At 60.6% G+C, this 25,863-nt stretch overlaps 3 protein-coding genes across 11 annotated transcripts; 1 reads left to right on the plus strand and 2 right to left on the minus strand.

The window, feature by feature from the left end:
* Positions 1-299: 299 nt before the first annotated feature.
* On the minus strand, positions 300-7,535 carry ABCB6 (ATP binding cassette subfamily B member 6 (Langereis blood group)). 4 transcript variants are annotated; one of them, XM_037396267.1, is made up of 20 exons: positions 7,410-7,535; positions 6,016-6,547; positions 5,352-5,489; positions 4,692-4,881; positions 4,391-4,483; positions 3,953-4,145; positions 3,745-3,866; positions 3,551-3,660; positions 3,399-3,464; positions 3,149-3,274; positions 2,983-3,059; positions 2,814-2,877; positions 2,632-2,717; positions 2,469-2,526; positions 2,187-2,291; positions 1,588-1,762; positions 1,182-1,294; positions 978-1,072; positions 714-782; positions 300-613 (listed from the first exon to the last, which is right to left on the minus strand). In XM_037396267.1, exons 2-20 carry the CDS (start codon positions 6,529-6,531, stop codon positions 487-489), a joined length of 2,523 nt encoding a protein of 840 aa, XP_037252164.1. In that variant the 5' UTR covers positions 6,532-6,547; positions 7,410-7,535; the 3' UTR covers positions 300-486. The 4 variants fall into 4 exon arrangements, 3 of the variants coding, with proteins under 3 accessions (XP_037252164.1, XP_037252163.1, XP_037252165.1); XM_037396266.1 differs by lacking the exon at positions 7,410-7,535 and adding an exon at positions 7,213-7,265; XR_005105610.1 differs by lacking the exons at positions 300-613; positions 7,410-7,535 and adding an exon at positions 7,213-7,265 and having other exon boundaries at positions 760-782; positions 1,182-1,364.
* A 330-nt stretch (positions 7,536-7,865) lies between these two features.
* On the minus strand, positions 7,866-18,398 carry ATG9A (autophagy related 9A). Of its 2 annotated transcripts, XM_037398409.1 has the most exons (14): positions 18,233-18,398; positions 17,866-17,909; positions 16,465-16,529; positions 16,005-16,166; positions 15,760-15,901; positions 14,065-14,813; positions 13,535-13,688; positions 13,148-13,327; positions 12,016-12,261; positions 11,506-11,726; positions 10,980-11,097; positions 10,563-10,785; positions 10,277-10,419; positions 7,866-10,169 (listed from the first exon to the last, which is right to left on the minus strand). In XM_037398409.1, the coding sequence occupies exons 1-14, from the start codon at positions 18,333-18,335 to the stop codon at positions 10,164-10,166; spliced, it is 2,556 nt and encodes an 851-aa protein (XP_037254306.1). In that variant the 5' UTR covers positions 18,336-18,398; the 3' UTR covers positions 7,866-10,163. The 2 variants fall into 2 exon arrangements, with proteins under 2 accessions (XP_037254306.1, XP_037254305.1); XM_037398408.1 differs by lacking the exons at positions 17,866-17,909; positions 18,233-18,398 and having other exon boundaries at positions 16,465-17,845.
* A 79-nt stretch (positions 18,399-18,477) lies between these two features.
* Positions 18,478-25,677, plus strand: ANKZF1 (ankyrin repeat and zinc finger peptidyl tRNA hydrolase 1). Of its 5 annotated transcripts, none has more exons than XM_037398410.1 (16): positions 18,478-18,575; positions 18,930-19,061; positions 19,361-19,470; positions 19,871-19,973; positions 20,373-20,557; positions 20,837-20,952; positions 21,240-21,393; positions 21,618-21,840; positions 22,017-22,118; positions 22,317-22,487; positions 22,602-22,718; positions 23,160-23,433; positions 23,883-23,994; positions 24,118-24,285; positions 24,398-24,468; positions 25,052-25,674. In XM_037398410.1, the coding sequence occupies exons 2-16, from the start codon at positions 18,935-18,937 to the stop codon at positions 25,170-25,172; spliced, it is 2,154 nt and encodes a 717-aa protein (XP_037254307.1). In that variant the 5' UTR covers positions 18,478-18,575; positions 18,930-18,934; the 3' UTR covers positions 25,173-25,674. The 5 variants fall into 5 exon arrangements, with proteins under 5 accessions (XP_037254307.1, XP_037254308.1, XP_037254310.1 ...); XM_037398411.1 differs by having other exon boundaries at positions 18,535-18,575; positions 18,927-19,061; XM_037398413.1 differs by lacking the exon at positions 18,478-18,575 and adding an exon at positions 18,580-18,619.
* The last annotated feature ends 186 nt before the right edge of the window (positions 25,678-25,863 follow it).

The following is a 25,863-nucleotide window of genomic DNA, read 5'->3' on the forward strand; positions in this document are numbered from 1 at the left end:
AGAGCAGTGAATCTCTGCAACTGGGGCACAAGGATGGGGGGCACGTGGGGGTGAAGCAGGTGCCAGCTGTGCTGCTTCTTCCTTTGCTGTTGGAGTGCAGCCTCCTGCCACGCTCAGCCCTTTGTGCAGGGATGGGGCAGGCACCGACAACCTTGCCTCTCCAAGCCCAAGGAGCTCAGCTCTGTGGCAGAGCTGCTGGTTGACCGAAGGGCACAGGCAGTAACTCTGCCTGCCCCTGCCCTGCGCAGCCCCCCGGGGGGAGCCCTGCAGATGTATACCCTGCACACAGCACACAGGCACAGAGCTGGGAAGGACCTGGTTTAAGAAATTACACAACAGCAAAAGAGTACAAATGTAGTGGAGTGTCCAACCCAGCCCCTGCAGCTCCCGAGGCGTGTGGGGCCCCAGCTTGCAGCCAGCAAAGGGTTCCCTGATGGTGTGGGGGCCTGGCCCCCGGTGAGTGTCACAGCAGAGCCCTGGCTATGCTCATGGCCCCTTCTTGCTGCCTGAGGGCTTCTCGATGCAGTGCTCCTTGCTGTCGCCCTCATCCCCCACCTGTTGCTGCAGCCACATGCCAGCATACACACCGCCCTTCTGCAGCAGCTCTTCATGCCTGTGGGGAGAGCGGAGGGGTGCAGGGTCCCACGCTGGCCCCAGAGCCAGGGAAGGGTTCCCCATGGGCAGACAGCACCGAGCCCGAGCCCTGTGCTCACCTCCCTCGCTCTGCGATGCGTCCATCCTTGAGCACCAGGATCTGGTCTGCACCCACCACAGTGGAGAGCCTGCAAAGAAAGGCCGGGAGGTAATTCTGGCTTAGAGGGGAAAGGGTCCGAGGGGGTTTGCACAGTGCAAGGAGCTATAATCACAGGGGCTGTCGTCTCCTGAGCAGGAGGACAGGCCTGTGTGCCCGTCTGGGGGGGTTGGCCAGCTCAGAGAGCTCAGCACTTCCTGGATCAGCCCTCTCCCCTTGTCCCTACCTATGTGCAACAACGATGGTGGTGCGGTGAGAGCAGACCTTGGCCAGGGAGGCCTGGATGTTCCTCTCAGTCTCTGTGTCGAGTGCAGACGTGGCCTGCAGGAGAGGCAGAGCGTGGGGAAGGGATGCAGGCAGTGCAGGCAGCCACTGGGGCAGGGGCTGCTGCAGAATGGGGCAAGGATGGGCTGGGAGCTGGTGCCATTACCTCATCCAGCAGGATGATGCGGGGACCCTTCAGGATGGTGCGTGCGATGGCCACGCGCTGCTTCTCCCCGCCACTCAGCTTCAGGCCCCGCTCCCCCACCTGGGTGTTGTATCCTGCAGGCACAAGGGCAGGAAAGTGCTTGTGCTGGTGAGCTCCAAGACAGGAACGGGGACCAGGGCCCTGCTGCATGGGGAGGTCCTACTGAGACCACACAGCTGCCTGGTGCAGCCTCAGCCCATCCCTGCCCACGGGCTGATTTAGCCCTGGAAAGATGGTGGGAAGCGGCAAAGCAAGGCACAGGGTCACACAGGTGTCCCCACAAGGGGTGTACTCAGGAACGACTGTGACGGCAGCTACAAGTCTGGGACAGTAGGGGAGGGCAAAGAGGGGACCGCGGGGTTCTCACCATCAGGGAAGGAAAGGATGCGGTCATGGATGTCAGCAGCCTGGGCTGCTTCCTGCACCTCCTGGTCAGTGGCCAGGATCCGTCCGTAGCGGATGTTGTTGGCGATGCTGTCATTGAAGAGCACCGTGTCCTGGGGCACCACCCCGATGTGGGCACGCAGCGATGCCTGCTTCACCTGGGGAGACAGAAAAGGGGGGGCTCAGCCAGACACACAGCCCCTGCAAAGAAAGACCCCCCCCAAAACCTAATCCCACCCCTCAGCCATGAGCCCCCCACCCCACTCCTTGCAGGGTGTTTGCTCCAGCATCCCCCCTGGACCACAGGCTCAGCTGCATCTCCACCCTGCAGTGGGGGGACCCTGCCAGTGCCCTGGCCCTTCCTGGGGAGCCCCAGCCAGTCTCCAGCGTTTCAGCCCAGGGGTCCTGCAGTCACGCCATTCACCCCCCTCCTGGCACAGACATCAGCCTCTAAAGGGGTGTGGGGGCTGCGTGCTCACCCTTGCCCTGAGGAGATGCCAGTGCCCGCACTGAGCAGCGTTGTGAGGCCCATAGGAGCTGGTGTGTCTCCCCTCCTGCTCCCTGGAGGCCTCCCATCCTCACCTGGGAGATGTCCTGCCCATCGATGCGGATGCAGCCACCCCACACATCATAGAAGCGGAAGAGTAGGCGGATGACAGTGCTCTTCCCTGAGCCCGAAGGTCCCACCTGCATGCCAAGGTAAAGGGACTTGGAGACACCAGAGACTCCCAGCTGCTGGAGGCCAGGAGCTGGGCAGGGAAGGGCTGGCCCCATCAGGGGGTCTGTCCTTCTCACCCCCATACTTCCCAGCCCCCCTTCCCCCACTCTCTAGCAGTGAACCCACACCCAAGGTCCTGCTCTCACCAGGGCCAGGGTCTGCCCAGGCATCACAGTGAAGGAGACGTCCTGCAGGATTTCCTTCCTGGGAGAGGGAGATGGAGAGGGGCTCAGGGCTACCTCCGCTGCCCCACGTCCCTGTGCCAGGCCTCAGCCTGACTTGTCCCACCCTGCTCCAGCCACCCCCTACCCATCCACGTAGCTGAAGTGCACATTCTCAAACTCGATCCGCCCAGCCTCCAAGTGCAGGTCACCGGCATTCACCGCATCCTTCACCTGCCGGAGGAGAGATGCAGGCTCAGAGCCAGCCTGTCCCCAGGGCAGGACCACAGGGCCGTGCCATGGAGCGGGGTCCGGAAAGGTGGCACCCACCTCCTGCTCCTCGTGGAAGAGCTCGAACATGTTCTCCATGTCCACAAAGGAGTTCTGGATCATCCTGGAAGGGGGCAAAGACCAGAGGGAAAGGTCTGGGGGGCCACATCCCAGCCCAGGTGCCCATGGGAAGGGGGACCCCAGGCACCCCCACAGCTCCCAGCTTTACCTGTAGTAAGTCCCAAACCAGTTCAGTGGTGTGTAGAGCTGGATGATGTAGGTGCCGAAGAGGACAAAGTCCCCCACCTGGAAGGGACAGGGGAGAGGTGCCCATCACCGCCAGCTGCAGGGCCCCACCTCGGGCAGGGGGCTGCCCAGGCTGGCACCGGTCTTACATGCAGCTTGTTTTCAGTGACGAAGTAAGCGCAGAGCAGGGACCCCGCCAGCAACCCCAGGCCGATGACCAGGTTCTGGGTCTGATTGAGGAGGCCCAGCGAGGCACTGACCTTCCACTCTGAGACCTGGAAGAGGCACGGTTCTCTGGGATGCTGCCACCTCCAAACCAGACCCACAGTGAGCTCCATCCTCCCCACGGGTGCCCATGAGGCTCAGCTCCTTCCCCCCCCAACTCCCCGGGTGCTGTACCTGGTACTTAAGGATGGCATCATTAAAGCGGTTCACCTCGTAGCTCTCTGCATTGTAGTACTTCACCTGCAGGACACAGAGCCAGGGTCAGCACCTGGATCAGCCCCCCCAGTGCCAGGCACTGCTCAGGGACCCCCCACTGGCTACGCTACCGTCTCAAAATTGAGGAGTGAGTCCACAGCCCGGGACTTGGCCTCGTTGTCCCGTGTGTTCATGTCCCGCCGGTACTTGGTCCTCCACTCGGTGATGAAGATGGTCAGAGCTGTGGTCAGGAGGGGGCTGTGTCAGCAGGTGCCTGCTGCCCCACAGCCCGGCACAGCACCCCTGTACCCCAGCCTCCACTCACTCAGGTAGAGGCTCATACACACAAAGATGATGAGGCCAAACCAGGCGCTGAAGACTGAGGTGAAATAAACAATGCCGATAATGATGTCCGCAATGGTGGGGACAATGCTGAAGACGATGTAGCTGGGGGGTGGAAAGGGGGATGGCACATCAGCCTGGCCCGGTGCAGCTGCCTGGCCACCCTCCACCTGCCCTGGGTGTGCTCTGACCTGAGCAGGCTGTTGATGCTGCTGGTGCCCCGGTCCACACTGCGCAGGACCTCACCAGTGCGGCGCCCCAGGTGCCAGCGCAGGGACAGCCCATGCAGATGGGCAAAGAGCTGCACCTGCACCTGCCGGTTGGTGAACTGCTGCACCCACACCCACAGGAAGGTGCGCAGGTTGCTCACAAAGCCAGTGGAGCCTGCAGGGCACGACGGGATGGTCAGCGGGGACTGGCACCACCGAGGCATGCAGCTAGCTCAGAAAGCCCAGCTGGGAAAGAAAGGCCCCCCAGCTGTTCCCAACCTGGGACCAGCCCTGGTTGCTGCTCCCAAGAGAGAGCAGCAGCGATGGGGGCATAAGGGCATCTCCAGCAACCCCAGTCCCAGCACGATGTGCCCCATGCTGTCTCTCCCTGGCACCCCATCCCTCCCGGCAGGTCCTTACCAGCACCTCCACCCTGCAGGAACTTCAGCCCCACGTAGATGCAGACAGTCCAGGCCAGGGTGTGCCAGGGGGTACCCTCCGTCAGCTCATTCACTGGGGACAGCGTAGCAAGGTCAGGGCAGAGGGGCAGGGAGCATCGCCAGGTGCCCCATGGGAACCAGCCCCAGCACGCAGTGCTGGTCCCTGGGCCCCTGGACCCTGCTCCTGCCAGGTCCCTGCAGCCCCCCAGGTCACTCGTGACAGCCCCCAGCACTTGGTGAGGCTGTGAGCAGCCCCACACTCTGAGCTCCAGGCACCTCACCAATGTTCTTGTAGTAGATGGGGACAAAGACGTTGATGGCCCGCTCCAGCCCCATGAGTGCCATGCAGAACAGCACCAGCCCCTGCAGCAGGTGGTTGCCCCTCGGCCACATGTATGGCACCAGTAGCCGCAGCTTCCTCCGGAAATCCTTCCAGGTAGAGGTGGTCCTGCTGGCATCGGGCAGGAGCGGCTGGGGGAGAGCAGAGAGAGTGGTCATTGGCCTGGCACCCCAGCCCAGCTGGCAATGGCCCTGGGGAACTCCCCACCAAGAAAATCAGCCCCATCCTTCCAGGGTCCCCACTCCATCTTTCCGGCAGGGCCCCATCCTGCTGACAGCAGGGAGCTTGGGGAGCCCTAAACTTTGCTCCTTCCTGGTCTCCTGATGATGCCAATCCCAGGGCAGCTGTATTTCTATTTTGTCCCCAACTCCTCCCTGGCAGTGTCTCAAGCATTGGAACAGGCCACCCATGGAGGCAGTAGAATCACCATCCCCAGAGAAGTTAAAAAAACGCATAGATGTGGTGATACTTAGGGACATGGTTTAGTGATGGACTTGGCAGTCCTGGGTTAACGGTTGGACTTGATGATCTCAAAGGTCTTCTCCAACCTAAATGATTCTATGATTATATGTCCCCAAACTGCTCCAGCCCTGGGACTTACCTGGCTGTTCTCCACGTCCCGCTCCTCCTCGTTGACCAGCAACATGTAGGGCTTGCGCGGCAGCCCCGGGGCCTTCATGCCCAGGATGAAGAGCATGAACGTGCAGATGTAACGCAGCAGCCAGAAGCTGAACTGCACCTGGATGGAGAGCAGGGGGTCAGGTGCCACAGCAGGCCCTTGGCACAGCCCAGCCTGGCACAGGATGGGTATGGGCTGAGGGAGGCAAGGAGTGGGGCATGGGGATGGGGTGCAGTGCACCCAGGGGAGAGGGGAAACCCCATGCCACCCAGCAGGATGCTCTGGCTGAGCACAGAACCTCAGGCAGCACCCAGACTCCTTCATTCCCCCCTGTCACACCTGGCTTTGTTCCCTCTGGCTTGGGGGACCCCTACCCTAGGGGGAGGTGGGGGCTAAAGTGCTGTGGGGAGCAGGCAGACCCCCCACACCTCTGCACGCCTGGGACCAGGCCAGGCAGAAGCGGGAGCTGAGCCAGATGGGGGTGTGGAGGGATGTGCAATTGCTGGGCTAGGGAGCATGCACACCCCAGGTATGGCAGGGCACAGCAGGCACACCACACCCCAGCACTGCGATGCTGCAGCCCCCTGTTCCCCCCCCCCCGCAAAGGGCTTCATCCCCCTTCCCTGTCCACAGCCCCCCAGCCCACCTTCTGGTTGGTGTCCTCCAGCGCCCACCACCACAGCGGGCTCCTCCAGCACACCAGGGTCAGGTTCTCAGCAGCGAAGGCCAGTGCCCAGAAGAGGAGGAGGACGGTGCCGTGGCCCCGAGTCCGATCGTGTGCCAGCACCCGCGTGTGTTCCAGCTGCAGGAGGGCGATGGCACAGCCCCAGCTGAGGGCCCAGAGGCAGGCATGCAGCAACATGTACCCGTAGAGCCGTCCTGGTCCCCCTGCTTGCCACAGCAGCCCACCAAAGGGCTGCAGGGCCAGGAGCAGGGACAGCAGGACCTGGCTGCAGTAGAGACGGGAGCGGGGGATGTACTTGGGCTCCATGGCACGGCCGAAGCGGACGTAACAGGCATACTGCAGGGCACCCAGCAGCAGGCAGACACTCAGCAGCACGGCCGGCACCAGTGTGAAGAAGAAGCAGGGCTGGAAGCCCTGCTGGACCCAGACCTGGGCAATGGAGCTGTTGCCTTCACAGTAGCCCCCCAGCACGGCCATCCTGGCAGGTCACCGGCTGCAGAGAGAAGATGGGCTGCAACAAGGTCTCAGGATGGGCTGTTGGGTATGGCTGCAAGGAGGGACACACAGCGGGCGGGGTGGCATGCTCAAGCTGAGGGGGGCACTAATGGGGACAGGGACACGCAAGGACACCCTGCATGCAGTGCACCCACTGTGCGTGCAAGCATGGGGATGGACACTAGCATCATGCCAGGACCCACTTGGGGGCCCTGGCGATGTCCTGGGAGGGCGGGTAACGATGCCCTGGGCCCCCCAGAGCCACCTGGGCCCTTGGGGGTGTGCTCAGCCATGGGGGGCAGCGGGGTGCTAGGACCGGGCTTGAGCGGGGGATGGAGCAGTGGGGGGAACGCAGCGGCAGCGCGGGGCGGGGGTAACGCCAGGGGACGCACGGGGAAGAGGAGGGCAGCGCGGGGGAAACGCAAGGGCAAGGGCAAAGGCAGAGACACAGGGGGGCCACGCACGGGGAGACACACGTGCGGGGCGAGGGACACGCGGGGGCGCGGCGGGGCCGTGCCAGGACAATGTCCGGGCGGTGCCGGCGCCGCTCGGCCCCGGTACGGGCGGCCCCGGTACGGGCGGCCTCGGCCCGCTGCCCGCGCAGCCGCCCTGCCGGCCCCGCCGCCCCGCCCGCCGCGCCGCCCGCGCCCCGAGCCCGCTCACCTGCACCGGGCCCGCCGCCCTCGGCCCGCTCCGGGCCCCCCGCGCCACCGCCCGCCGGGCCCCGGCGCCGCTCCGCTCCGCCCCCTCCCCGCCCCCGCCCCGGTACCGCCGGGCTCCCCGCCCTCCCCCGCCCGCATTCCGGTTCTGCGTCCCCCGGTGCGTCCCCGCCCCGGCGCCCAGCCCCGGGCTGCACGGACCTGCGCGGCCCCCCACTTCCGCGGCCCCCTGCCCCGCAGCCGCCACCCCGCAGCGCCGGGGACGGGGTGGCGTCGGTGGTGCGGGACGGACGAACGAACGAACGCACGCCTGGCCCGGGGGCCCGGAGGTCCCGAAGCCGAGACGAGGCGCCCTGCTCCCGCTTATCGCCGCCGCCAGCCCGATCCTGCGGTGCCGAGATAGCCCCCGGGCCCTGCCCGCCGCAGAGGTCAGGCAGGACGGGCGCTGCCCTCCCGGGGACAAATATAGCTCGTGCCTCCCCCCGCGGCCCCGGCCGGCCGGGAACGGGCTCCCGACAGCGCCCAGCTGGGCAGGAGCAGCGGGCAGGCACCCGGCAGCCTCCTGCCGCCACCGCAGCCACCAGCTCCTCCGGCTACCTCGGTTCCCCGCGCCACGGCCGGCTCCGGGCAGGGCGAAGGGACACTCGGACACGGGCAGGGATGATACACCCCATCTTTATTAGATGGCTATACAGCTGTACAGTGAGGGCACGGGGGGCGCGACACTGCGCTCCCCAGGGACCCCTGTGCCCACATGCCCCGGGAGATGAGGAAGAGTGGCTCGCCATGCACATGGGACACCGACGACACAAGCACAACATGCGGCAAGGACTCCGGGCAGCTCCTGCCCAGCCTCTCCCTCCTGCCAGCCCAGGGAAAGGCCCAGACTTCCCGCAGTGCCCCAGGCCGCTGCCAGCCTTCGGCTGTTCCGTTTTCCGAGCAGCAGCAACTCCGCCGGGAAGCCCAGGCGCAGTGTCCCATCCCACCGCCCTGGCGAGGCTCACCTCTGTGCAGGGCGGCAGCCTGGATGGCAGGGGAAGCCACCGGAGAGCTTGGGTTCCCAGGAGATTTTCCAGTTTCCTTTCACCACGCCATAGCAGCCCCAAGCTGGAGCTGCCGTGGGGGCTGTTGCAGCCACTCCTCCACGGGAGGACCCCAGCAGCACCCAGGTCCACGGCCCCCCTGCCTGGCTCAGTCCTGACCCCAGCAGTGAGGAGCTGATCCCCATGCTGAGCTCTGCTTTAGCACACTGCGGTTTCTTATAGACCCCAGAACAGTCACAGCTCTGGTCCCTTCTCCGTTGCAACAGGGAGCCTGGCCACCCCCAAAGAGCCTGCCCCTGTGTGAGCACCTAAGCCCTGCTCATGCCCTGGCTGCCCGGGTGCATGTACCCTGGGAGCAGGTGTCTCAAAGGGCAGCGGGCAATAATCCTGGCAGGGAAAGAGAGGCAGCCCTGGACTCCAGCGACGACAGAGAAGGGGTGGCGGTGCTCCCCAAGGGCACGGCAAAAGCAAGCTAGAGGCAAGGGCAGGGAGGGAGGGGAAAGCAAAGCCCAGCACGGGGTTAGCTGGGGCGCAGATCCTCGCAAGCTGCCGCTGGAAGAGAGCGAAACCAGAACAATGGTGGAAAGGTCTTGTCTGAGGCCATGCTGCCCAGCTGCGATCCTGATCCCCCCCTCACCACCCCAAGGCCACGCTTGGGTTTGCCTCTCCCTTCTGGGTTCAGGGTACCCTCCCTGCCCCGCTAGCACAAGCTGGCAGCAAGCAAAAGGGTCCTTCCAGGAGAGAAGGAAGAGCTGGAAGCCTCCAATGGAGATGTGAGACACTGAAGCCTTTGCTTGGGGAAGAGGAAAGGCTCAATACCACAGAAATGGCTGCATCAGCAGGACAGACCCAATGCACCACAGCCTGGGCATGGGGGAAAGGCCTTTATCATGCCTGCAGGAAGGGAACCAATACACAGGGCACAAGACCTTCAGGGTGGGCTCCAAGGGGGCTGCGAGCACTCCTGGGAGACACCAGGCTACCACGCTCTGGGGTCTCTTTGGCACTGCAGGAGGGCCTACTAGCAGCCCACATCCCATGGGCGCCATGCAGGGGGGAGAATGCCGCTACCCTAGCCCAGAGGCACATCCTGGAGGCTGCCAGCTGGGAGGGATGTCAGGGACCCAGGACTTTCACCCCACTGACCCTTTCTTGTGCACAGGGGACGGGCCAGATGTCATGAGAGTCAGGGAAGAGCTGCAAGCATCCCCGGATCCCAGCCAGAGCTGTCCCCACCAGCTCTAGATCCCACCCTTACTCACAATAGCAGCACCGGGGCCCATCCCTCTGCAGGGTGCTGGGGCAGAGGGGTGGATGACTGCCCCACTGTTGTCCGGCTCCGGGCTGAGGGGCACAACACTGGTCCTCCCCAGGAGGGCGAACACGGTCCTGAGTACCTCCTCAGGGCTACAGGCAGGGCAGGTGTGGTGCTACAAGCTGAGCTAGAGCCCCCTCAACAGCTCCTGCCTTCGTTTTGGAGGCAGGTTGCAGCCCTGGGCGGACATCTGGAGCTGGCGCCATCTCACATCCCTTCCGACAGCAGCTGCTGCCGCCACCTCCAAGCCAGTCCACAGCTTCCCACCACTAGTCCTGTCACGTCAGCTTTCACAGACTCTGCAGTGATCCTCTGACATGGACAACACAGACGTGAACACAGACACATGTAGGTACTCACACACGCATTCACCCCACAAAAGTCAGAGTGGCGTTGACTTGACACACGGCTGGACACAATGTGCCACCACAAATCTGCCAGTTTGGCTGTTTTGTCTCTTCGGCAATTGATGGCAACAAAATGGAGCCCAGGACTATCCTGTCCACTCAGGATGGGAGAAGAATCAGGCTGACGCCACATCCTGCTGCCGAGGAGGCTCCCAGCCTGCAGCTCCCATGAGATCCCCAGTCTACAAGGCTATACCTGCAAGACAGAGAGGGAACGTGGCAGCTACCAGGACCAGCTGCCAGCACCCCAGTCTGACATCCAGAGTACACCTTGCCCCTTTTAGCCACAGCCTTCGCCCTTACCTTGTGGATCTGTGGTGGAAGCTCGTCCTCTGAGCTCTCCTCTGGCACAGGCTCTGGGTGTCTGGCCGACTGCCCATCCTCAGCCCAGCCTCCCAGAGGGAGGCGGGAGAAGTGTGATGGAGCTCTGTGTACTGTGCCCGGGTCTGCAAGACAGGTGAGAAGGAAGATGACTTACCTTGGGGACTGTCAGTGTCCAGAAGCTGGCAGGCTGCTTGGGCCAGTCCATAAAGGGCATCGGTTATCGGACTCTGACCTGGAGCTCAGACCTCTGCCCTGGTTCCGGTACCTGTGATCCCACCGTATCGCCGCTGGAAGCCAGTCTGCAGCGTGGCCGTCTCCTCGGCAGGCTGCCGTGGTGAGGAGAAGGGGTAGCTGGCAGAGCGAGGGATGGGGACAGGGGCACCTCGTTGAGCATCCAGCTCCTCGTGGGCACTCTCCCCGCTCTCATCACTCTCTCGCCGGTGCCAAGTGTGCCGCTCAGGCTCCAGCTGGGCGTGCTGCTTGTGCAACTGCAGGCCAAAACATGAGTGAGTCAGCTGTGTGGGAGAGCCCAGACACGCAAACACACCCTCTCCCCAGCATGGCACAGACACTGGTCTCAGCTCTCACTCACACTGGTGTCCCAGTCACTCCAGACAGGGCACCCCGGTCCTGCCTGCCTCGCTCTACACCCCTCTGGCTGGCCCAGCTCCAGATTGCTCACCTCATGCATGTAGAGTGCGTGAAGACTCATCTCGGTGGAAGCGTACTCCGACAGGATCATGCTCTGCAGCTGACCCTCCCAGGCGCTGCTCCCGGAGCTCACGGTCCTCGCATCAGCACTGCCATGGGACATACAAGCGGTGTTTGCTGCCCAGCTGCCTCCCACACTGCCCAGCCCCTCTCTGCTCTAATGTCAGGCCTGCACAGATCTGCTTGCGGCCTGGGTAGGAACAGGCCCTCTGTAGCATCTCTCCAGATGCAGAGTGTCCAGCCCTGCCACGACACTGCCTCTTCCCTACCAGGGGTTTCTCACCACTGTGGTACCTACAGAAGAACACCAGAACCCCACACTGTCATTTGGGACCAGCCTGAGCACCTGGGCCTAACTCTGCTGGTGAATATGCCCCTTGCTGTCCCAGGCTGCAGAGACAAATGCCACTGTGCACCTAGGACAACAGGATGGCAGTTGGGCAAGGTTGAAGGAATCTGCAAGGTGTTCAGCTGCCCCTTTCCAGCCTGCAGCTTACCCGGAGGCTGTCATGGCACTGGCACTGCGAGGCTGGGCTCCCTCTCCATCCCTTCCCGCTGTCTGGAAGCCGCTGGGAGGCTGCTGGGCAGACTGCAGTGGTGAGAAGGAACGCAGGGCAGAGGCCACCTCGGAGAGATGGCGGGAGGCCTGTCCATCCCGGCCCATGTGAAAGCCCAGTACCGAGGAGCCCACTATCACATTGGCAATCAGGCTGTGAGGCTGCAGAGTTGAAAGGGAGAGAATCACTGTCCTGTGCAGACCTGGAGGCCTGATTCCCGCCAGCGACGTAGAGCTGAGGCACCTAAGCTCTCTCAGCCCCTCTCCCACCTCACAGAGCCCCAGGGCAGCCTGCTGTCTTCTCTAGAAACCCAGAAGCATCCCAACTAGTGCTGATCTATCACATTTGCATCCCCAGATACAGCCCAGGCAAGGGCAAAATTGCCCAGAGGTCCTGATCAGCAGGTTTTCAGCACCCAAGAACACCCTGCATCCCCCCCAATCTGGGCACCTCCGACTCCGACTGTAGGGACTGGATGGAGCTGAAGAGGGCATTTTCAGGGAGCACAGCTTGCTGAGCCAGTGCCACGCTGCTGTCCCGGTGCACCCGCTCCTTCAGGAAGCCGATGAAGGCCGTGCTCTCGCGGGGTGGCTGCCATTTGGGGTTGGTGATGGCAAAGTGCATGAGGGACAGTTCCGTCTTGCCATCCTCAGCCTGCTGGTAAATGGAGGCCTCCGTCTTTCCTGCTGACATCCACTGTGGAGCATAGACAGGTAATGAGAGACAGGATCTGCTTTACAACTCTGCCAGGCCCAGGAATCTTGCAATCAGTCTGGGCAAAGCACGCAACACCCAGCATAAGCTGGGTCACAGCTCCACGCATAGCAGGTGCTACACCAAAAGCCCCATACTAATCCAGCCCTCACAGCCTGGGGGAGAAGCAGCAAGCACAGCATCTTCCACCTCCACCCCAGTGCACCACTGCAAGGAAACCGGAGAGATGGGTGCTAGTCACAAAATACAGAGCTGAAAATCTCTTCTTGCACTCTCCAGCTTGCAGCGGGTGCAAGTACAGCCAACAAATGACTGTTCTTAACAGCTTCCTGCCACAGTGAGACCACCCCCTCTCTAGTTCATCACTCTGTCACTAGGGAGTCTTCCCTGACAAGTAACCTAAACTCCTAGGCACAGGAAATAGATGGATACCCTTTCCCTCCACACTAGATTTTACATAATGGAAAATGCTTCCCATCTCCCTGAGGCTGCCCCTCTCCTGTGCACAAGCAGCCCAGCTTCTTTAAGTCGGTTCTCAGTAGTCATGCTTTCCAAACATCCAGATATCCCCATTCCTCTCTCCTGAGGACATGAGACTCTTGGTTGTGAAAACAGTCAATGACATCAAATAAAGAAATGACAAAGCCTGGTTCACAAAACATCAGGTTAATAATCACAACTGGGCCACAAGAGCTTTCTGGAGCTGCTGAACTGTGTCAGGAGCCCCAGACACCCATCAAAGAGGCAGGTGGCTGGGCTGGGCTGTGAGCTGTGCCAGGATTGGGGAGTTATGGCCTCTCATGGTTCTAAAGGACCAGACATGCTGGTGGGAAACCCAGGCTGCATTCCTACCACCCTCAGGACCTACCGCCGGGTGGCCATGCTGGCGCACATCCATCTGGGCAAAGGAGCAGGTGTCGCCCACGCCCACCACCTCCACAGTGAAGTTGCGGAAGAAGTCAACAATGTCCAAGGACTTGGGCCGCAGGCAGACGATGAGGATCAAGGGGGTAATGATGGGACTGAGGAGCTCCTCCAGGATAAAGACCTGAGCACAGAGATGATGGGCTCAGTACAAGCTTGAGGATGTCAAAAAACCTGCAGTCTCAAAGCCAGCCCCCAGCTCCAGCCCTCCATCTTCTGAGACTGCCTTGTTCCTCTGCCAGCCCAACAGCTGCTCAGCTCTCTGGCAGCTTCTCCTTCCTGCAGAGATGGGGGCGAGTCCCCATTCTAGCCCCATGCAAGCCAAGCTCACCGCTTTGTACTGGAAGAGCTGGGCAAACTCGTCCCTGGTTTCATAGCGGTGGGCATTGCCCTGCCAGTGGTCAGGCATGTAGTGGATGTGTGCCAGGATGACTCGCAGCAGCTGCTCTGGGCAGAACACCAGGTGCTGGTCAGGGATGAAAGACCTGTAGCACAGGACGGGGAAACATCACAACATCACACCTCAGTTCCTGGGAGATCTCATCCTGGGAGGGCAGGGTGACAGGCCCATATCACAACTCTGCCTGCAGCCTTCACGCCCAAGACAAACCTTCCTGCCAGCCCAGCCCTGGGGTGTTGCTGTACAGCTCCAGTAACGCCCCTCATATCACACAACCACTGCACCCAAGATCACCACAATTCCCTTCTCCTGCCAGCCCCTGACCCTTCCCAGCTGTGCCTTTCATTCAGGCAGATTCATATCTACTTGCAACTAAAGAGCATGTTTACATGGATGGTTGTCAGCCCCACTGCTCCTCACAGCGCTGCCAGGAGCACAGGGGCAGCAGAGACCCACCTCACCTGCACACCGTGATGCCCACCCCGAGGAGGGTGACTGTGGTCAGGACATGCTCAACCGCCAGCACATCCTCATCATAGATGGTGAGAGCAATCAGCACAGCCAGGATGGAGCCAGCAAAGAAGGCGACATTCTTGGCCACGATGGTGAGCAGCGGGGAGATAAAGCAGTTCATATACTTGGAAGCTGGCTTGTATCCTTTGCTGAGGCGTGAGTGCAGTTCATGGTCCAGCTCGTTGAAGTGACGGAGGTAACAGCGGCCGTAGAGAGACCAGCAGCGGGCACCCAGGCTGCCGGGCTCCCGCTTCAAGATCTCCGTGTAGCTGAAGAAGGCGTAGAGGATCTGCCAGATGAGGATGAGGGGGCAGAGGAGGAAGTTAGCAATGCCAATCCAGAGAATGCGAGTGCTGAGCTTCTCAGCCAGCTCCAGGCGGTTCCCGGCCCGCTTGTACTCGGCCTTCAGGCTCCACTCATTCTCAAAGAGGGAGCCAGGCCCCCAAAAGAAGATGAGCTCAAAGTTGTACTTGAGCCCACGCGTGTAGAAGACAGTGTCTCCCAGCAGGGGCAGGCGGAAGCGGATGGGTAGCAGTGATTTGTTCACCATGGCCACCATGTAGTTCTTGAAGCGAAGGATGCGGTGGTAGATGTCCAGCTCTGTCAGCTCCTTCTTGTGGATGCAGATCTGATGCTCCTTCTGGATCTGCACGATGCGAGCCTGCACCTCCTGCCAGGTGTAGTATGGCAGAGTGGACTGGAAGGGGGCAAGCAGCAAGGTTAAGGACAGAATGTGCCCAGGGACAGAGGCTGAGCTGAGCCCACTCACACGCCAGGTCCCAGAACACACCTCAGGGTGCTGATGAAGCACGTGCAACACCAGGAAGACGTGAGGCACCTCCCTGCACTGCTTCAGCCTATGGCAAGCAAACCCCATACCTTGCCCTGGTGCCCTTTATTCCTAGATTAGTGCAGATGGCTGTTTCCCAGCCACTCACACACCAGCTACCTTGGAGGCATAAACATAGCTCCAGGCTCCCATGGGTCTCCCAGAGCTGCCATTTGGAGTCAGCAGGGAGAAAGGAACAGAGGAAGGGACTTAAGCAGTATCCCAGAGGAAACCTATGGAAAAACCGGGGACAAATCAAGCCTCTTGGCTCACTCTACTCTTCTCAAGACGCAGTCTCCCCTCAAAGAATGCAGACACATCTTCTGATGTGCATCAGAGCAAGGACTCTGGACTAGGATATATGTCAAACCCCACCTTTGACACCCCAATCTCCAGTGTGATCTTCACCAACTCCATGCCTCAGCTTCCCCCCAGTAAACAAGAAAGATGACTTTGTCCACAACCCAGGGAGGTTATGAGGATATCCTAGCTTATGCCTTCTCTGTTGAAAGGCATCACAGAAAAGGCCGTCAGCAAAGAACAAACATATTGGGTGGCAGATGGCAGAGACATGTGCCAGCAAGCAGAAAAGCACACTGGGCAGAGAAGGGTTAATACGGAATAAGTTGGCTGCTGGAGCAGAGGCTGAAAGGAGACCTGTGTGGTTATGGAGCAGAGGGAAGAGCGCTCAGTACAGGTCTCCCAGAGAAGCTGGCTCTGGATAGGAATGAAGCCAAGCTGTGTCTAACCACCCAGCAAACGCCTCCCACGTCCCTTAGTGGCCCTGCATGTGACCCTTGGCCAAGCTACTTACCATAGGGATTTTGAGGGCATTGATGTAGAAAGAGTGAATCTCCCAATAGCAGCATATGTTGTAGATAAATTTGACAAGTCGGTGGATCCAGAAAACCCCAGCTATCACCAGGATGCAGATGAGGAAGCTGTTTGCTTGGATTCTGCAAGCAAGAAGAGGAAAGCAGTGGGAGACAGGCCCAGGCAGGCACCCTGATTACCTGAAAAAACAAGAGTGGTGGCTAACATGCCCTCCACTGCCCCTACCTTGCACTACAGACATTTGGAGGCAGGAAGGCATCTGGCAGAGTCACCTTAATGGGCTCACTGGGATGCTGGCTGTGATTTACCGCTTTGTTGGCAAACAGGATATCATAATCAACGCAGCTGATAAGAAAGGTGGTGAATGCCACCACAAAGATGAACTGCCTGTGAAAAAAGGGAGCAGGCGTGAGGGAATCACTCTTCTGCCCCTCAAAACGTGAAGCAGCCAGGGTCACACGTCATGGAGACACATTCCCACAGTCAGCCATGGTGGCAGGAAAGCTCATGGGCACCAGTTCTTCAAAATGGAATGCAGGTTCAGCGCATGGAAAACCCCAATGATGGGGAAACTGGACAACTATAAAGGCAGCCCTCCTGCCCACTGTGCTGCAGGAACTCAGCAAACTCCTGTGACTGTTCCTCAGCAGCTGTCACAGCCACAAAAATGGGAAACTGCACTTACATGAGCTCAAAGATCTCTCCAATGAGCATGCAAGTGAAGCCATTCTTCTGATGCAGGTTATAGACGTGAAAGCTACAGTCAAGGAGAACAGCCTGGAGACTCCTTCTCTCTGATGAAGGATGGAGAGGATTCTGTCCCACTGGCATCCCACAGCTCCCCAGCCAAGCCCCTCTCCACCACCAAAGGAAAACCCTCCTACCCCTAGTCATCAGCAAGCTGGTTCTCTGCTGCAGGAAAACACACTCTGCCCAGGTAAAGCACAGCTGGGATAGGAAGACTTGACTCCATCCAAGCTCCTTTCTTACTTCATTCGACACCCAGAGAAGGGTCTGTCCCAACACAGAGCAGAAACTCAGCCTGCCCTCAGGCTGCACAAGGGTGGGCAGGGCAGGGCAGAATAACACAGAGACAGGCAAAAACGCATTTAGTACCCCTCGCACCTGTGACCGGCACACCCTACTTCCAACCCTTGGTAATGTGGTTAGCATAACTAACACCGTTTTAAATGGCAAGCAGCCATTCTCTGTGACCGAGCAGATCACTTTCATTATCAGGCCCTGAAGCTTCCGTGAACCAAGTAGACAAACCAAACAGATTTCTTCTTTTCCCCTCTACTGGCCTCAAGATTCCTAGGTGCCAGGCTGATTACTCCCTTTTGTGCCAGTACCCGGCCAACCTGATGGCGGTGATGACCCTGTCAGAGAACAGGGAAGTGTCACAGCACCCAGAGCGCTGTCCACAAAATCAAGGAGTTATAAGTCCTAAGTGGGAACTTGGACTGGAACTGCTGCTGGACAGTGAGACCCAGGACCCACCAGTAGCCAGGGATGCCCCCACTGTCATCTGATTCCTCCAAGGATTGAGTGACTTGTATTATTAATATATGCATATATATGATTTTTGGGTCTAGATTATGATTACTACACTGATACAGAAAAGTATGTATTAAGATATAAACTAATCTGCAAAGAGTCCAGGTGATTACAAACCATAAGCTAAGTAGTGCTATAGAGTTCTGTACTATGCTACTAATAGAATTGTACTACACTGATTCTGCTTACAGAGACCTACTCCGATTATAAATCCTATGCTATGCTAATAATTGAATCCTGTTAAGAAAATAAAGCTTTAATTGTAATGAGAACTTGGTACCATCATCACTCTGCCGAGGATCTCTAAAAGAAGCTCTCTGTCCCCTCAGTGTCAGGTGACAGCACCCCACAGGCAGGGGGGGTCTGCCATCCCCCAGCCCCTCTGGAGCTGTGTGTGCCCTACGGGACGCAGGAAGGGACAGACGCTGCCCCAGCTCCGAGTTACCCCAAACCCAGTGTCTCCACCAGCACTGAGAGCCCGGGAGCGGCGGGGCGCGTCCCGCCTGAACCCTGCCCGGCCAAAGGATATGCGAGAGAAGAAGAGGTCCAGGTTCTCGATGTGATGCCACGGAGCTGGAGACAGAAGACGCGCAGGGTGAGGGGCCCGCCGGGACGCCCAGCCTTGTGCCGCGACGGGCACAGCCCCACCTCCTCCCCCGTCCCGGGCCCCCGAAACCCCCGCCGGGCCCCACAGCCCCCGTCCGGGCTCCCCCATCGGTCCCTGGATGCTCCCCCATCCCCAGCCACCGGGGCCAGCCCGGACACCGCCGGTTCCCACCGCCTCGGCCGCCTCACGCTTCCCCACTCCGCCCCCAGCTCCCCTCAGGCGCAGGCCGCCGCCCCCCGCCGCCGGCGGTGGCCAGGCCCCAGCCCTCGGTGCCGGTGCTGCCACTCACACTTGGCGCCCTCGGGGACGTGGACAAGCAGGTCGCCGCCGCCGGGGGGGGACTCGGTGGAGGAGCTCTCCAGACGCTGGTACTGCGTCTCGAAGTGGGCCATGGCGGGGCCCCGCGCCGCCGCCACCGGCCCCGGCCCGGCCCGGCCCGCTCGGCCACCGCCCCGCCCGCCACGCGACTGGCGGCCACGAGGCCCAATGGAAGCCGCGGGGCGGGACGGGGGCTGCCAATGGGAAGGCGGGGGGCGGGAGGCCGCGCGGAGCCTAGCGGCGCTCCGTAGCCAGGCGGCTGTGACGCGCCGCAGCTGAGCGGCGCTTCCGGGCCGGGGCAGCCGCGGCCGCACGTGAGTGGCGGGGCGCGGCCCCTGTCACCGGCGGGGGGCAGCGGGTAATGGGGGGCGGGCGGCTTCGGCGGCGGGGGAGGTCGCGGGGGTAACGGCCTGGGAGACTTAACGGCGGGGGGCGAGGACCCCGGGGACAACGGCGGCGGGAGGGTCCCGGCCGCAGGGTGCGCTCGGGTGGGTGGAGGGAGGGGGGTGGGCCCGTGGGGCGGGGCCTGCGGTGGGATCCGGGACGGGCGGGGAGAGGGACCTCGAGATGGGGCAGGGGCCTGTCCGGTCACCCGCGGGTGTTTCCCGCCGCCCGCGGGGCCGGGCCCGGGCCCGGGCCCGTCGCTCAGGCCCTTCCACTGGCAGCAGGAGCGATGGCGGCCCCGGAGGTCAGGTCCGTGTTCGAGGCCGCCCAGGACCCCGGCCTCCTTCGGGGGCTGACCCTCGTCACCGCAGCTGCAGCGGATGCACGGGCCGCCGGGGCGGCTCCAGCGAGCCACGGTGCGTGGGGCTCCACGGGGCCACGGTGCGTGGGGCTGGGGGCGGCGGGTGTTTGGCCCAGGTCGTGTCTGCCAGCCCTAGGTCATGCAGAAGGAGCTCTGTCCTCTGTCCCCAGCACAGCTCGGGCAGCCGCCCTGGAGCTCCGCCATGGGAGCTGCCTGGTGGGTGGGTACGTGGGCTTTCCTTGGTGCCCCCCCACGCTGCTTCTGCAGCCACAGGGCTCTTTGGGTGGCTGAGATGAGACCCAGGAGATGGTGCAGCCTGGGGAGCTGGCAGTGCACAACCCACCCTTCTTCCAGAGAAACCTGCAACCACCAGCAGCGAGGAGAAGGCCCACGGGGTCCCTGAGGTGCCAGAGCGGATGTGCTGCTCGACCTGCGGGCAGGTGTTCGGCAGCCGGGAGGAGCAGGTGAGCCAGTCTGAGGCCCCAGCAGGAGGTGAGAGCAGGCCTGGTATGGCTGGCAGGGTCCTGCTGTGGAGGCTCAACACCAACACAGTGCAGCCCAGCACTGGCTGCTTCCTGGAGCTCCGCTGCCCACATCCTGTTGGGATCTGGTACTCGAATCGTGCATATTATCACTTAAAATGTTATTTACTGAAGGTAAATGGTATGTGCAACACAGGCCTGTGTCTGTTTAGATTAACTGTTATGTGGCTAACTCCCTAATGTACCATGGTCTTCCAGCCGGGATCACTGCAGGGTCCCAGTATCGGTTTAGCTCTCGGGTTCTGTCACCTCAGGCCCTTTGGTGGGGGGAATTTCCATGAACCACCAAGACCCTGCCAGCTGATACCTCTTTCTTCCACAGACAGAACACTACCGTCTTGACTGGCACCGCTTCAACCTGAAGCAGCGACTCCTGGGGCGCCAGACACTGCCAGTAGAAGTGTTTGAAGAGAAGTCTCATGCAGGTGAGGAATGGGGCTTCCCCCAGCTGAGCCCAGGAGCTGGCAGCAGCCTTGCTGGGGCTGTTCTGTGCAGTGATGAAGCCCCTGGCTACCTCTGCCAGTTCAGTGTCCCTTTATTCTGCTCCTATGGAGTCTTCTGGGGGTCCAGCACTGCTCCTGAGCCCTACTGACTTGTTGTGGGGAGAAGGGAATTTTCTTCCTGAGCCCCTGCTTAGACATACCTGGGAGTCCAGAGCCCCAAACCTCTATCTCCCCAGCCCACAGCCCCCTTGTGATATGTAGGTTATTGGACAGGACATTCCTGGGGTCGTGGGCTAGTGCTTGGAGTCACCTGCAAAGTTTTGGGGAGGCTGTTGGTTAAATTTTGCCCTGCTCCACTGCTTCATTTTCTTTCCCTTGCAGGTGATGTTTCCAGCATTTCAGGGTCTGATTCGGAGAGCTCCGATACAAGCAGCGAGTCAGAGTTGCTGCCCTCTGCCAGTGACAGCCCTGGGACTCCCCAGATCCCCCGCTCCCAGAAGGTGCTGCTTCGCAATGCGAAGGGCCAGCTTATCTCCACCTACCGCTGCGTGCTCAGCACTGGGAAGGCAAGTCACAATCAGCTTGTTGGGAGAGGGATCCAAGAGAAGGTGGATGGCACTGGGGTGTAGACATCTGTCTGACATTGCTCCACATCCCATGATGGGAAGGGTGGTCTCTGGGTGTCAGGTCAGAGCCCCAGGCTTGTTGGTGGCCTGGTTTTTGGCTCTGGGGTACTCCCAGAAACCTGCTTCTGATGTCAGCAGAGGTGCTAGTCTATGTCCTGGGGGGTAGCAAGATGTAATGTGGTGATCCCACGGGTGCTAGCAAGGGTGTCTGTGTATCAGGGTGGCAGCAAGGAGCCAGTGGACCTGACAGCATCGCTGCAGAGCCTCAGTGCAAGCACATGCTGGGTTGTGCTGATGATGGGCGGCGGGCATTTTGCAGGAGCTGTGTTCCGGGGGTGAGTACAGGGTGACAGATCTGAGGTTGCCCCTGTGAGCACAGTCAAGTGGGCCAGGCACTGGATGGCCATCCCCTCCCTACTCTTCCACTGCAGTGCTTACCACACCCTGGGCACCCATAGCTCCTAGTCTTTGCTTGAGAGCTGGCTGAGCCAGTTGCACTGCAAGAGAAGTATTAATTTTTAGAGCCCCAAAGGAGCCACAAGCCCTCCAGCGCCCCAGGAGCATCAGCTCACCCCCTCCCCATGCACGGTGTCTGGTTGCTCATGCTTGCTTCTCTCCACAGTCCCCAGGTACAGGAGCACAAGACTTTCCACCGCTACACAGTGCGAGCCCGGCAGGGCACAGCCCAGGGCCTACGTGATGCCCAGACCCCAGGGTCAGCACCCAGGTCAGCCGGAGCCTCCCTGCGGCGTTACAATGAGGCTGCACTGCTCAAGGTGAGGATGCACCACAGCACTGGGCTCTTGGCAGGGGGACACGGTCATGGCTGGCTCCGTGAGCTGGTACCACACCACTGCCGGAGGCCGTGGGTGGGATGTGAGCTCAGGAAGGGCGTCAGGGCCCAATCAAGACTGTTCTGTCCTGGGACTTCCCTGCTCCAGAGCTACCTGTGTCTACGCAGTGTGCTCAGGACCCCATAGTGCCTCCCCTTTCTCCCCAGAACATTCAGGACCTGCTGGCAGCCTGGGCACAGCACCTGAATGAAGCTCAACGCATCTTCCTCCGGGCCCCTCGTCACAACCGTGCGCTGCTTTTCAGTGGCAGGAACCCACCCCTCACCCGGGGTGACCCTCGCATATGCCACATCCCCTTCAGCACCCGCAGGGCCACCCTGCGAGAGGTGCTGCGAGTCCATGCTGCACTGGCCAGCTTGCAGGTGTATGGTGAGTCAGACCAGCCCTGGTGCCTGTGGGTCAGAGCAGGTGGGGCAGGGTGGTCCCTTGTGCATTAGGGGATGCTGCTCTATGTGGTGGAAGTGCTAGCTCTTCAACTCTCAATCCCTGGCGACACGGGGTGCTTCCTGTCCCCAGGCAATGACAGGAACAACCTTGCTGTCCAGGGAAGGACACTCCACTGGAGGATATCACTGGGTTCCCCCGGAAGGGCTGGCAAAAGAAGCAGCGGAAAGCAGAGATGGATCCCCTGCAGGAGGACAAAAGAGGTGAGTTGAGCGATGGAGGGAGGTGTGACTCAGCAAGCAGGGGGGTCTGATGTTATGGTGCAGGACCAGATTTACAGCCCTGTGACAGAGCCTGGTGCCACAGTGGGGATCTGCAGAGTGTGGCCTTGTGCTGGGCAGAAGGGCAGGGTGTGCTTGGCCAAGAACCCCGACTGATTTGTGCTGCGTGTGGGGCTTCAGGCCCTGTCTTATCACCTCCCTCAGCCACAGAAGAAGAGGAGGAGGAAAGCCCTGCAGGGGAACTGGAAATGGTGGAAGTGACACTGGGGACCTTGGACCTCCGGGAGTTCGAAGTGATGCCCAAGCGAAACCGCCAAAGGAGGAAGAAGAGGGACAAGAAGATGAAGAAAGGTGAGGGGGAAGAACTGGCTGGAGGAGTGTAGGAAGGCATGGGGAAAGGGACTGCCATGGCTGGAGTGCATGCTGGCCCTGGCCCTCTTCCACACCATGTGCTCCCTTGTGCAGGGCCTTGTGCCAAAGAGACAGCATGCCGTGGTACCCAGTGCGGACAGCCCAGCCTGGAGCTGGTGACAGAGCTGCAGGGGGAAGCTGGGGCTGAGCTTCTTCCCTGGAGCAATGGAGGTAAGTGGGGTCTGGAGCTGGGCTGGGTGGATGCCTGCCCCATTTGCTGGTGGCTTTGCAGTGGGGTGAAGGGCATGCTGCCACGCAGGTGCCCAGAGGAGCTGGGTGTGGGATGACTGTAGTGGAGCCACGTGCCTTTAAGTGAGCCATGTGTTCTGAGCAGTAGCTCTGAACTGGGAGGAGCAGACACCACCTGGCTGAGCCAGGTGTGTTGGAGGGGATTGGAGTGGGTCTTCTCTTAGGAGAGGGCTCAGCTGCTGCTAACAGTACCCAGCAATGCCGTGGCACACTGTCACAGACTGAAGGTGCTAGAGATCCTGCAGTGCACAAATCCAGCTAGCAGGATGATGCTTTAACTGTGCCATGTGTGCTTCCTAGTCAGACCAGAGCACAGCTCTGCCCCAGGGGCCATCAGACTCCCCTCCTGTCCTTCCCTTATAGGAGACCCTCAGACCCAGCTCCGCGATGCCCTGTTCACCGCCTGCAAAACGGGGGATGTGGGGACCCTGCAGCACCTCCTGGGTGTGCCAGAGAGCAGGGACCTGCCAGGCAACAGCAAGGATGGGGAGGGTGCACAGCCCCTGGATATGCCTCGTGCACTGCTCAACCAGCCCGTGGATGAGCGCGGCTGCACCCTGCTTCATGTGGCAGCACGGGCAGGGAAGGCTGAGGCTGTGTGCCTGCTGCTGGCAGCAGGGGCGGACCCTGCCCTCAGGTATGGCCACAGGGCACCCAACAGTTGATGAGCACAGCCCCACTGCGGGAGCCTAGCAACTCGTTCCTCTCAGCCATGGAAGACTGGTGCCAGCCTTGTCCTGGGACAGCTGGGATTGGTCTCTACCAGCTGGGATATCTGGATTTGTTACAAGGGGTCTAAGAGCCATTCTCTCTGCCTGCCTGGTCTGGCACAGCAGCAGGCAGGCACTGTCCCAAAGTGCTCCCAGGTTTATTAGTAGGCATTTCCGAGGGTAGGGATGAGACCACCCTTTGCAGGGCATTTGAAATGCAAGAAGGGGAGGATTTGGGGGATTCTGGTGTAGAGACAAAGAACTTTCCCCTCCTAGGCTGCGATCCCCTGGCCTGCAGTAGCCATTGAGCATCTCACAGCCCAGTGGGACACAGGTAGTAAGATGGCAGGGTGAGCTGATCTTCCTCGTCTTGTAGAGATGGGCAAGAGAGGACCCCTTACTGTGTGTCTGCTGACAAACTGACCCGCAACACCTTCCGCAAGTTCATGGTGGACCATCCAGACAAGTATGACTACAGTCGTGCCAAGGTAGGTGCCTGCCCTCTGCCCTCACCTTCTGGAGGCTGGGGGACTCCAGAGCAACGCATTCCTTGCCCATTTGTGCCATTGCCTCTGGCTTAGCGGGAGATGCTGACTGCCCTCTGCCCCCAGGTGCCAGGGCCCCTGACACAGGAGATGGAGGCCAAGAAGCTGGAGAAGAAGCGGGCACAGAAAGCCCAGCGCAAGCAGCGGGAGCAGGCACAGCGGGAGGAGCGGCAGCGCTGGGAGCAGGAACAGGGAGAGAAGCAGCGGTTTGCAGCCCTGTCCGACAGAGAGAAGGTGAGGCCATCTATGGGGGAGGGGATCCAGGTGGGGCAGTGCCAACATGGTGGGCTCTGGCCACAGCAGCTCCCAGGGGCTGGGGGGGCTGAGCTGTCTCTCTGCTCCCCAGAGGGCACTGGCTGCCGAGCGGAGACTGGCTGCGCAGCTGCAGGACACCAGCACAACTCTTGCCAACATCAGGTAACAGCCTGGCAGCATGGCTCTGCAGACAAACTCTCCCATGTCAGCACAGCTGTTCCCTGCCCTTCTTGCTCCATTTCTCATTTTCAGCCTAAAGCTATTTCTGTCCACTCGATTCCCAGTAGTGCTTGTGTAAAAGCTTTGTCCCTCTCTTGCCCTGCCCCCCTGAATATTTTGCAAAGGACAACTTGGTCCACTTGCAGCCAGATCTACAGCAAGCCAACCTCCCAGCCACTCCTGTGCCCCTGTCCTTGACCCCGTATCCCTTCCCTGTGCCACCCCACAGGCTTGTGGGCAGCCAGGCACTCCTGTGCTGATCTGGGCAGGGGCTTTACAAACCCATATGGGGCCAATTTCCCCCATGTTCAGCTTCCCTCTAAGTGCCTCACACCACACTCTCACACAGCATCATCTCCAGGGAACATGTCCTGGCCCAGCTCCTGGGTGAGCACATCAGCCCTGTAGGACCAGAGGAGCCCCAGGTCCCTCATGCTGCTGGTAGCTTATGTCACAGCCCTCTCCTCTAACCCTCCTGCAGCTGTCCCCTTTGCTCAGGGCCACCTCTGTTCTTTCTTTCCTGCAGCCGCTGCTGGCAATGTGGAGAATCCCTGCTGGGCCGGATTCCTTTCCATTATCTCGACTTCTCCTTCTGCTCCACGGCTTGCCTGCAAACCCACCGCCGAGCCCGGGCCAGCCACACGTAAGGCTGGGGACTGCTGCCACCTGCCAAGGACTGGTGTGGTGGAGAAACAGCTGAGGACTGGCTGTGCAGTGCGGGAGAGCCTGTGGAGCAGCACTGGTCAGAGGGACTGAGCTGGCCACGTCACATTCCAGGGCAACCCTGGCAAAGCTCTGGACATGAATGTTACTCTGGGTGGTGACTCGGGGACCTCCAAGTTGTCATGTTCCATGTGCTAGTGTGAGGTGCCAAGACTGTTTAATGGCCTGGCTACAGCCATGGGTCCTGTTGCCAGCTCTTCTCATGGCTACCTTCTACACTGCTGCCCATGGTGGTGGGACACGTCTGGACCCTGCAGCCCTGAGCCACCTGCAGCCACGCCTGTGGGCACCCACTAGGCTGTGCTTCTTCCTCTTCTTTCCTGGATATCATCAGCACCTCAGCCATATCATGTTTGCAACTACCTCCTCTGCCTGCATTGTCAATAAAGAGGTGCCTTGACCCCCTAGGAATGGGGGGAGTCAGCATGAGCACTGGAACTATTTGGGACAAGCGTGGGATTAACATGCAAAACAAGCTCAGTCCTGGGCCACTTTCTCTGTAGCACAGACCCCGCCTGGCCCCAGAGGAGGGCAGGAGCTTTGGATGTCCATACCAGGATGTGTGTCCCTTTCCTAGGGCCTGCAGCCCCTCTCCTCACCCCTGTGTTTCACCAG

The sequence above is a fragment of the Falco rusticolus genome, chromosome 8 (genome assembly GCF_015220075.1).
Source record: "Falco rusticolus isolate bFalRus1 chromosome 8, bFalRus1.pri, whole genome shotgun sequence".
NCBI classification, from domain to species: Eukaryota; Metazoa; Chordata; class Aves; order Falconiformes; family Falconidae; genus Falco; species Falco rusticolus.